Source organism: Prunus dulcis, chromosome 7 (assembly GCF_902201215.1).
Source record: "Prunus dulcis chromosome 7, ALMONDv2, whole genome shotgun sequence".
Taxonomy (NCBI): domain Eukaryota; kingdom Viridiplantae; phylum Streptophyta; class Magnoliopsida; order Rosales; family Rosaceae; genus Prunus; species Prunus dulcis.
The window spans coordinates 18733584-18745948 of NC_047656.1; the positions used below are offsets into that span (position 1 = coordinate 18733584).

Sequence of the window (12365 nt, forward strand, 5' to 3'; positions counted from 1 at the left end):
TAGCTCTTAGTCATTGATTTGTTATGAAATCAATTGTATCAACAGCCGACTATCACTCACACAATATTTTTGGCATTACTCATCTCAAAATTAACCTAATCATCCAAACCGAACCTGCAGCCAAGTCATTTATTTGGCTTTGGCCCAATGAGGGAGTGAGACTAAGAAATACTTTTAAAAAAAGATTTAGACAGAAGTTTCTTTAACTTTCTGTATTTTAGATTAATGAAGATAGGCCAACCATGATGAGACTATCGGACATTGTTCAAAGGGGTCTTTTTTTATGGGACATGGAAACGAAGAATGCCAAGCTCCATCTGCATGTGAGTTCGATTGCTTTAAATTTTAAATAAAATTCATTTTGTCTTGCTTTCAGTTTCCGTCGAGAATTTCTTAACTTCACATGGATGCTTCATGATCTGATATTCATAGAGACCAGATTTGGGAAATATTGTTGATGTGATTATCGTTTGATTTAGGCGCATTTTATCAAACAGTTGGTGGGGGAAGAAGAGTTTAGACCACACGTGGGGTTGAGCGTTGAATTGCCTACGTGCGACTGTCGACGCCGCAAATCCTGAGGTCCCTACGCTGCTCCTCACCATAAGGGCACAACACCGCCCCACTTTTTACTGCCACGTGTGGTTAAAGCCGAGGTCACACTTTGAACACGACCGGTTATCCACCGAATAAAGGTCAACAAGATGCGACTGCATTGATCTGACGGGTCCTGCCACGTAGTTATCATCGGAATCTGTATGTAGGTCGGCAGACTCCTATTGGTTCATGCAACCTGTATGTATGTAGTCGGCAGAATCTTGTACGTAGCTTTGGTCTTTTTATCCTTCCTAGACAATAATTTAGAAATCTTGACCCAAAAAATCATTACAATAATTTAGAAAAAATAAAAAACAAAAGCTATTGGGTCCAGTTATCGCCATGGTAGGTGGGTCAACCCATCACCACCTTTAGAGCCCGGCCCAGAAGAAAAGAGGAAGCATCTGCCCGGCCCCTCCCCTCCTTTTTCACTTTTCAGGAGGTGGTTGCACCTATCCCAACCAGTGAAAAAGTTCAGAAGTCTAGTTCCACGATGGAAAAAGCAATTTAGAAGTGTGCTCCGCTCTCTTCGTTTTCACGGATACGATTTTCAATTGTTGATGCATGTCATTATTATTATATAATTTATATACGTCAAAAAACAATAATGATATGATATGTTATGATCGCGCAAAAGAAAGAAAAATGATCACTCATTTTGTCCCGAAAAACTTTGATTTTTTAGCAAATTTCCACTCACATTTTGTTTCTCTCTTCCTTTTGGCACAGAGTTGTAAGTCTCAAATTCAACTTTGCTATCCAAGATGGAACATTTTGTTATGCTGTCAGCATCATTTTTCCATTAGGAAACAAGATAGATTTTGTATGATCTATTTGTTGTAGACCTGACATTTTTTGTACTACCAATTGATGATAATAGAGAAACATTTCCCACATTTTTTATTTCTCCACCAGACATATTGCCTTTCTATTCAACCAAGATACATATCATATACATTTTATAAATAAATAAATAAATAAAAAGCAGAGATCTTTCATTTTCTTTCCTTCATCAGTATGTGTGTTCCCCATCATTGCCTGGTTATTCAGTAAGGACAGCAAAGGGAAAAAGAATAAAAGAAAATTTGATAAACATGTCTATGCCAAAAAGTAGACAAAGGGAGGTGCTTTGCATCTTTATTTATTATGTCTCACTTTCTACTATTATGTACCTTCGTCATGGTCTTCGTCCTCATTATTATAATTCCAATTACAAACATAAGAAATTCTCCTACCCAAAAGCGAAATTAGGAATTTTTTAACAGGTAGGTTAGCTAAATGTTTTAACTTAAAATTTAATGCTATTTTTTTAACTTATAATTTCCTATATATTTTCTAGAAATAAAAGTATGCATTAAATTATGTAAACCGTGCTAGTTCATAGTCCTATGAACTAATTTTCAATAGATTTAACATATAACAAATACAAATTAAATACAACAAAAGGTTAACACAAGAACAATGAGGAAACCGCCAAGTAGACCACAAAACAGACCTTAGAAAAATAATATTTCCCTATTATTGAGTTTATTTACTTATATTGTTGTCTAAAAAAATATCTTTATGCAAAGGACCCACTAGTGTAGTGATTTGGAGTATTTATTCCCTCAGGCAAGGTCCTGGGTTCGAGTCCTAGCATTCGTGTTGTGTGTGTGAGTTTAATATATTATCGCCCATTTCAATAGAAAATGTCCTCAAAAAAGAAGAAGATATCTTTATATAAATAGTGGGAAAACCACCAAGAAGACCACAAAACAAGGTCCCTACATGAGCTACAATAGGTTTTAAAAAAATTATTCAAAAAGCTATTTGGGCTATAGCCTAGCGTAGCCTTGTATGTAGTTCACCCTATGAATACGCGATGTGAGATAGTCGTCTAATCGATAACTTGTGATTTAGTAGTGAATGGTCTCTCACATCCCTACATTGGTCCCACATTTTTTTCCGATTTCTACTAACAATATTATCAAGTTTTGTGACAAGGAATCAAATAATACAAAAAATGATAAGATTTTGGGCAAGTAATTATGCCCTCAAGTAAAACGCGTTACGTAGGTGTATAGCAAATGTGGCTAAAATGGGCACACATATTCATTCACCAAAGCCCATAAGTCATAATACCATTCGCAGGCCCAATACCCCACTCAATAAATAAAAAAAAGAGAGATAAAAAGATGGGATTTGGTGCATCCCAAAATGACAAAACGCCAAAAAACCAAAAAACCATACGAATCCGAAAAGCTGCTCCTGTTAATGTTTGTTTGTCAATTTGTCACTGCCTTTGGTTTGGCCCTCCTCGCTCGGCTCAGCGGAAAAAAGCCATTCTTTCGGTGATTATTTTCTGACAGCTACTATCTTCAACGACAAAGCTGTAAAAGAAAATAATTGAAACAAACTAAAGCATGAAGTGGGACCCGTTAGTGCATCCGAAGGATCCATTGACCATTTTCCTCTCATTGACTCTTGCGTAGGAGCCGTCCGGTCCGGGCCACCACACCAGAGGAAGGAAATTGCTACTCATGTAATAACAAAAACCAAGTGACGGTGCAATCCGCAACAGACAGAACAGTACTTCACTCTTATTGCCCAAGAATCAAGACAGTCTCGCTTTCAGGCTCAGGTGGCCATGAGGGGAGGTGGGAAATCAGAACTGAAAAGTCTCGTGAAATGTTAAGGCAGGGATGGAGCTTTGACTGGTCCAAATGACAAACTGAGATATGCACGTTCACTCTTTCAGGGACTTGGGAATGCCGACAGTCGTTGTACTAATTCATTAAAATTATATAACTAATCTGCATGTACTAATTTGCACCACCATCAACGGATTGGCAGTGTCATGCACCCACCACAGGACCACCACCACCACCACCGTCCACCCAACATGGCTCCAATGCCGACGGTGCATAATGTCATCGTGCACGAGTCGTTGCTTAATTTATGACCAAACACAAGAAGGAATGCGTCTAAGTCTACTTATAATACCTCTTCCACATGTACATTTTTTTCAGGGGTCAAACACATATATATATATTCGAATACGTGGTCAATGAAATATATAAAATTCTCCCATGCGATCCACTTAAAATCTGATCCAGCTATACTAATCAGTTTCAAGCCATGTACATACGTAATCTCGCATAGATACTGATTCTAATTAAGAAGCCAAGACCACCAAATCTGTTTGCTTAAAATTTCTGAAGTAGTTTACATGTCTTGGGTTTCTCAGTTGTAATGCTCAGTAATGATGATTAATGGAGCTTCATCATTGTACCAAGATTACTTTTTGTAAAGACGAAGCCGCCAGTCGGGCCGGTTGTACTTCTTTGTCGATATGATTATCTGACTTATATATATATATATATATATGTATACATTGACATGTTGTATACGTGCCATGCATTCATGTAAATTGTCATCATTTGACAGCCCATGGTAGCCAAATATGCTGCACTACTTCTAAATTACCATTCAAAACCAAAATTCTAAATGCACCATCTCCTCTCGTTTTTAGTTGAATGCTCATGTTTTGAGTCCACTGTATTACTTTGACAAATAGAAAGATAGATGTGAAAGTCAAATTAACCCACAATGATGTGGGAAGACAGCTGTTATCATCCTAGAATAGTTACCATTTTGGGGTTAATCTTACAGTAGAACTTATTAGAAGCTAATGATTAAGCTAACTTGGAAACAGGATTTAGATGTTTCAGTCCATATTGAGGTGGGCCAGAGGTTCGAAACGACAAGACATTGAGAAGGAAGAAGTGCCCAAGTGCAGCGCAGCATCGATAATGGGGCCAAATAGACATAGTTAATTAATTAGTTCAGTATCAAAATATACGAGGTAATCATCAAATTAACAAGCCCATCATCTGATGATCTGATGAGCTTTTTGTTTTTTGTTCGGTTGATTAGAAACTAGAAAGAGAAGAGAAAGAGCGATCAAATTCTTCTAACCTTTATATATATTCTTGATTGATCTCATCATGCACTCGTGTTGCATTTGCTGGTTTAATCCGACTGGAAAGACAGCTAAGTGACAAGCAAGGATCTATGGAAATATGACAACTAAGCGGAGGTAATTATATCTGATTTTGGATTACTATTATTATTATAAGATGCCACTCAATTATATTCCTCATGCTCTCTTTTTGTTTCTTCTCATTGTCGTCATCACTAATTTTGTCCATGTAACTAATAACATATTATAATCTTGAAAAGGTTGCCCTAAATGATGGCATGCAGCGTGACGCATCGTCGGCAAAAGTCTACTGGACAAAAATATTGACACATAATACACTAATCATTAGAGCAAATATCTGATTTAGTTTACTACAAACAAGGCTTAAGTGCATCATAATTACATCTTTATATACAACTAAGTAACACATTCATTTCATATTGAATGACGTGAGAGCATATAGAAGTATTGGATATTCTACGTAGGTATTTTGTTCTAATATTATGTTAAATATAATCAATTGTTCTACTATGTAGATAAAGCTTTCTTCCTCTAGATTCTAGCTAGATGTGAGTCAATTTAAGCATAACACGATCAAGGAATGTCACCTTATAACTTCACTTGAGCACAAACACAATTATGGTATATGTTGCGATCAAGGGCAGCTTTGGTGTGGCGCAAGTGGCGTCACCGCACAGGCCCCCCGAAAAAAAATTCTTTATATTATATATATTAATATTATAGGAATTGTATATATAGTATAGCGTGTTAGACATTTGCACAAGGGCATGTCTAGAGGAGTATATATATATCCCCCAAATACTTTTTACTCCAATAATTCTTTTATAAAAAATTAATAAAGTTTTCTCCTTTAAGAAAAGTAATTTTTTCATTAAAAAAAAAAAAAAAACTTCATGGCTTCTTATTTCTTTTAAACTCTAATTTTCTGGTAAGTAATCATCATCATTCATCAATCTTTCTTTGGTTATTTTTCCAATCCTTTGACAATTTTAGTTATTCTTTCAATTTCAGGAATTTCAACACCAAAAAGAGAAACCCCTAATTCCTATATTCATAAAGAACACTCAAAATCAAATAGTCAGATTCAAATTTCAGGAATTTGTTTGCAACTACTCTTTAATTTGTGATTGCCAAATTTTTTTCCTATTAAACAGAAATTACTTATTGGAGGCAGCAAGGGACTTTGTAGGGGCACAATGAGCTTATTTTTGTACCAAACATTTAATTTTATCAAATAGAAACATTGAAATTTTTATGAATTTGATTTCTGATTGTTATTACATATTTATTCATGACTTTTAGTTATTAACAAAATTTTTATGACATTAAGTTATGGCAAATTTTTATTTATAGTATTTTCGTATTACATTATGTGAAGCCCCAATTTAAGTTTGCATACGACCCTCAAAAATCTCAGGGACAACCTTGGTTGCGATCCGTCAGCCTCAGACAAGTAGCCAGCATCCATCGCTCTAATTAATAGCTTAGCTTTGTCTGTAGCTTTAGTGGAGAGTTGCACATCAAACACGTAAATCATCAGACTTAATTGCAGAATGACACGTGTCAGATAATGAATCTTTTTAAATCTTCCCATAAGGGAATTAAAATAAGCTAATTAATAAAGAGTAGCTTTTCCGAAGACATGGTACTTTTATATGAGGGTGGTTTTGTGTTGTATTTTGTTTTGATTGTAATGGGAAATATTATTATACTAGGTTGTGTGTTGGTTTTAGTATAAAGGTTTATTTGGGAGTGCTTCTAGAAATGTTAAAAGTGCTTTTTAATAGTGTTTGACATAAAAGTTTAGAAGTGCTTTATGGGTCATAAAAGTGTTTTTGGAAGAAGCCCCTGCTATGTGCTTCTTCAGAAAGCAATCTCAAGTGTTTTCCTAAAAAATTTATGAAAATTCAAAATTTTTATAATAAAAGCGCTTATGCGCAGAAGTACTTCCTAAAGAATCTGTCCTAAACGTTGTGTTTGTGGTACTTTGCCCCTATATCCAGCCTTTTCAGCTCTTTTATTCTTTGTTTACTTCCTTACCATTTTTGGATTTGGAATAAACTTGGATTGATTAGGACAAAAAAAAGAAAAGGAAAATACATGCATAGATAAATTTGACAAGCAGCCGTGAAGTCAATGTGACATAAACCTTGAGGTCCCCAAAAAAGGGGGACCAATAGAGCTAATTAATTTAATTGTACTCAACGATCAGGACCTATGAACTACTTAATAATTTAGTTGCATACCGACTTACTTGATTCAGTCTATATAATGTAGATAGTTTTATTTGGTTTACGGTGCTTTTTGATCTTATTCAGGACGTCCTATTATGTGATTTGTTGAGTCAGAGTTAGGCGTGTTGTCTCTTCCGTTGTAATTCTTTGTTTTATCAATAAAATTTTCCTCGTTCCGTCAAGTTTCTCTTCGAAAAAGAAAAAGAAGTACTAAATAATTTGGATATCTCATTAAATAATATGCAATTGCATAGTGATTGGTTGGAGATGCAATCATAGAGGTCCAGACCTTTATGATTGCGATTAATATTGATTTCAGTTGATTAATCACGTGCCATAAACCATTTTAAAAATATTCAAATAAAGAATGATACAATTTAAATTAATCAGGTGCCATAAACCGTTTTATGATCTCAGTCGATTTAGTCGTTATGCAATGACGTGAATTATGGACCTTGATGGGCGAACACACTACTCAATATTGAGTCAGAAAAAAAGGCAGTGATGCCAATATTCCATTAAAACTGGATGGGAGAGTTCTCTGGAACATTGTTGTCCGACTCCGACATGATTTGATAGGCCCCAAAATCCGATTGGTTAATTACAAATTGGCAATACAAACAAGACTTGACGAAAGGGCATGGGATTGAAAAAGAAATCAAATATATTTGAAATATATATATATATGTAATATTATGCATGACAGTATGAGGGAAGGGGTGCCTTTTCGAAATATATGGTGCCCAGAATATACGTACCATCAAATCATCCCAACTACCATCAAAAGGGTGCATGCATTAGATTCATCACAGGTTCACAACAGCTATACATATGTAAATAAATTAAAGCCTAATAATATAAACAAATTCGAATTTATATATTTATATGTGGAAGTATCTGGATGATTGATTGTCCATCATGTGTGTTTTTAGTATATGCAGGACTTGTCATGGGTTCGTGATGTATATGGGCCACAGATAAATTTTGATCACTACTTGTACAAGTACATGATGGATAGTTTACATTACTTTAATCTAATTTAATTTATGAAAATGAAAATTCGAATTTAAGTGCAAAAGTATGACCTAATTAACATTTACAAATACAAGATGTTTTGTAAGATGCACACATCGGTTGACGGAGACTTTAAACGTGATATAAGAAGTGAAGTTTGAGGGTCAATTTTAATTTGTGTTTATAACAAAGTTAATTATCATGTAGTGACTGCATGTTGAATAATAAAATCAAGGGACACATGCATGGTCAAATTTTGAGCGCATACGAAGGTTTCATGGAAGCATGTACCACGGGATTTTATTAATTAATTACCCATCTTTGCTATTGCTAAGTGCTAACCCTGGTTTAATGTGAATCACAATGCACACGAATCTGCGTACGATGATCATATCAATTAATAATAATCAAGAATGATTAGTTGAATGATTTGACTTAGAAAGCAAATGAAGTATATTCTATTCACCATCGAAGTTAGTGATGAAGTCCCTAATTGGAAGCTACATTAATCTATCTATTTACTGATTGTTAATGTGAACATTATCACCCTCTCCAACTCTGCAACATTCTTTGGGAGATTAAAATCTTAATTAAAAAAAATAATTTATGTGGGTAACATGGAAATTGCAGGTATGAACGAGCACACCAAATGCTTAAGCTGGGTTTTGGGATACCCAATCAATTCCTTAGATAATCATAGGTCAACTTTCGAATTTAAGTGCACGTGTGACAGATCAATACCCAATCAATTTGTAATTCTGATGCAGATGGGTGCTCATTTTGTTGAAGCAAACTGCAACAACTATTTGCATTGCAATCCCTAATAAATCATATGGTGGTCACATATATGCAAAAAGTATGTACTTCTTTTATGTCCCTAGCTAGCTTGCTAGTAAGTTTTATTAAATTTCTCAGTACAATAATTGAGATGAATTACGACATATATTATACAATATTAGAATTAAATTAGGTTAGGAGTTCGATTTCATTGTATCGACAATAATTTAGGGAGGGAGGTACATATAATTTTTCCCATCATCACTATGGGATTATAGAGTGAAAATTGTACTTATTTTTGTTTGACAGGTTAGAGATAATTGGTCCATTGATGTTGAATTACTTGGACTCGAGCTAATTGCAAGCTAGCCAGATTTAAATAAAAGGATTCCCACTTTCCAGCCACATAAAATAATATTATAAGTACTTGCAAAACAATAAATAAAAAATAAAAAATAAAAAATAAATATCATAGTTGGAAGACAAAGATGGTAATCAAAGAAGTGGGTCCTTAATTTGCTTTGCTCTCACATCTTCCAGCTAAGCAAATTTCGCAATGGGGTCGGAGATGTTTGACTTCAATTATTTTTAATCATATATTATTATATTGTGTATAGATGGAGGAGCCACGCAGCAAGCAATCTGCAGTGAAAAACAGATTGCAAGTGGGTTTAGGATTTTCTGTCTCTGATAATTCAATGGAAAGTTTCCCTCTGTTCACCAAAATCCTCTTCTCCTTTGTCAGTTTTGGAGCTTAATGCCATGAGGATGCCAACAAAAAGTTAGCAAGAGCAAAAGCCCTGTTTTAAATAATACGTGAGCTTTGATTTTCAGCTACTAGGGATGCTTATGTACAGGGAAATTCATGAACATGGCTATTGACAGCTTCCAAACCCTCTAGATTATTTGTCAAGTACTTCTGGATTTGGCTTAATTGTTATTGTTTAGGGTGTTTATGTAAAGGATTTGTACTATATATGCAATGGAATCAAAGAGCTCACGTCACATATCTGGCTGGACAGCAGGGAACTATTAGGCGATTTATTAGGATTTTCTCTTCTTTTTACTGCATGTGCAACTTTGTTAAACCAACATATTATATATTAGCCTACCTAATTAGAATTTAGAAGTAGGTTTCTATTCGAGTCTCCCCTCCGGCGATATCGCTTATATCTAGTAATTAGAAGTACATAACCAAGACAGAAAGTCTCATAATTAAACGATTTTTAAATCTTCTTCTTTTCCATGTCAACAGAACTGGAGCGTACAAACTTACTTGGACAATATAGTGTTCTTACAAGTGTAATTAAGATGAACACCAACAAACAACCATCTTCAGTCTCAATTAAGGAAGTTGAAAAAAGGACAAAGAAAATCCTAACAACCCTTGGAAACCCTAGTGTTTTGGTCTATGTATATATTTTATGATAATAAATTACCCATCTCTCTCTTAATAATACATGTCAGTGATTCAGAGGCATCTTTGGGAACCAGTTATGGCATACAGCCTGAAACGCAATTGTCACTGCAATTAGTCCCCTAACTAGATCTTACTACTAAACTAAACATGCACACATGGCCAAGATCATGATTCATGAGCAATTGTCACTGAAATAATGCATGTAGAGAAAATCAAAGACATGTATTATTTGTATGCTTTAAGGTAATAACACTTTGCCATGAATTAACACTTACAATAAATTCAATGGGTCTAAGAAATTACTAGTTACAAGAATCTCGGAAATATAGGAAACAGTGAAAAACAACTAGGAAACTGAAGGCCCCTTCTCTTCGGTTTCAATCAAAGGGGAAGTAGTCATAATCTAAACTCCAAAACAATTTATTGTATTTATTCTTCTAAAAAGTAGAAATATTTGGGACAGAAAGTGACTGTGTGAGAGAGAGAGAGAGAGAGAGAGAGAGAGAGAGATTGTGTGTAGACTGTGTGGACTGTGGAGGACTGTGGACTATGGACCATTGACAATTTGGCAATGGAGTGGAGAAAATACTACCCCAATACTAATCACTGCAACCACCGATGGCCTAGTACTAAAAGGATCAAGAAAAAGTATATAGCCCTTAGAAAAATAAATATAAAAAAAAAGAAAAAAAAAAAGAGAGAGAAGCAAAGCACACAGGATGAAGAAGAGAGAGAGCCAAGAAGAGGCAAGCAACAGTTGAGTTGATATTAATGTTGCCACAATAAGGCATCAGCAAAGCACTCTGCAGCTGCTGGTGGCTCAGGCATTAACATTTGATCATCCCTAATATTATTGATAATACTATTATACCCATACTCCTCCTCAAAATAACTGTTGTGCCACCACGGTGGAGGGTACAGCCACCCCTCCACCGAGTCCACAAACACGAACTCGTTCCCTGACTCGGCCGACTCGTAACTCGTCCCCAGACTCGGCAGCTCCACTATCTCACTCAGCTCCTCTGGCGTTCCCGCCTCCCCGCTTGTTGTACTACTTGTTGTGGGACCCACCAATGAGGATGACGACGATGATGATGATGATAATGACGACGACCACGACTGTGACAATGCCGGTGATGATGACTGTGACAGTGGGGGAGGTGCGTTTAGCGTGATCTCCATGGAAGCGGCTTTGGCAGCCGCGGTTTGGATGTCTCGGGGCGAGTTCGATTCGGGTCGGGGCAGCGACCCGGCGAGTCCGGGGAAGTTGAGGATCGCCGAGTTGCCTTTGATGCACAAAGCCGCCACGTCGTGGGCACGTGCGGCCATCTCCGGGGTCGAGAAGGTGCCGAGCCAGATCCGATTCTTCTTCCTGGGCTCGCGGATTTCGGATACCCATTTGCCCCAGGTCCGCATTCGGACCCCTCTGTAAACCGGGTGCTTGCTGCTGGTTTCTCGAGCTCGCTTGCCCCGTTTCTGATCCGGGTTGGGCGAGTCGGAGCTTCCGGGTAATGGGTTTTGGGCCGAGTTTGGCAAGGACTGCGAAAACCCAGATGAGGATGGGGAAGGCGAAGAGGGTGAGTTGAAGCTTGACTCGGTCTCCGAGTTAGTCGGGTCAGCCATTGTTGTTGAGTTTAGAGGAGGGGGCCTTGGTGTTGTTTTGGAGCCTAAAAACAACCCAAAGGAAAAAGATTCTAGCTTTGCTTTCTCTCTGTTACTGAAAATAGAAGAGAATGCGTTTGAAGCTTGAAAAAGGAGCAGGCTTTTGTGAGTATGAGACAGTGTGAGAGCAGAGTAGCATATGGCTGAGTCTGTTTGTTGGAGAAGGAGAGAATCAAAGAATAAAAAGAGAGTTGGAGAGTGTGCGTGTTTGTTTCGTGTGAGAGTGGGAAAATGAGAAAATGAGAAAATGAGAAGAATGGGAAATGAATTGAGTTGAGAAAGAAGAGCAAGTGAGGAGAGGGGTTTTAGTAGAGGAAGGAGAGGAGAGAGACAGAGAGAGCATCATCAAAGGAGAGAGAGGGAAAACGTGGGGGTTCTTTGTTTAAGCGAAAACCTCACAAAACTTGATAATATAAATAAATTTAATTAAAACTTTTTTTTTTAAAAAAAACCCACAACACCAAGGTTGGTATACCTTTCCCCTTTTAACCCATCGTTGTCATTAAATCTCCATGACCATCTATTTTATAATACACTTCTCGTCTTGAATCTCGATTGAAAAATTTCACTTATACTCAATTTTCTTCAATTTAAATTTCATTTATTGACACAATTGATTGTTCAAGAAGCGATAAAATCATCATTTAGGTTCGAATCGAATTAGTAAAATGCTTAAATT

The 12365-nt window shown here is 36.4% G+C and overlaps 1 protein-coding gene across 1 annotated transcript; it reads right to left on the reverse strand.

Annotated features, from left to right (window-relative positions):
* Nucleotides 1-10428: 10428 nt before the first annotated feature.
* LOC117634394 (ethylene-responsive transcription factor TINY-like) lies at nucleotides 10429-12101 on the reverse strand. Its single transcript, XM_034368490.1, has one exon. The coding sequence runs from the start codon at nucleotides 11645-11647 to the stop codon at nucleotides 10793-10795; it is 855 nt and encodes a 284-aa protein (XP_034224381.1). The 5' UTR covers nucleotides 11648-12101; the 3' UTR covers nucleotides 10429-10792.
* Between the last annotated feature and the right edge of the window lie 264 nt (nucleotides 12102-12365).

Coding starts and splice junctions, on each gene's coding strand:
- LOC117634394 (XM_034368490.1), bottom strand. CDS start 11,647: ATGGCTGACCCGACTAACTCGGAGACCGAGTCAAGCTTCAACTCACCC.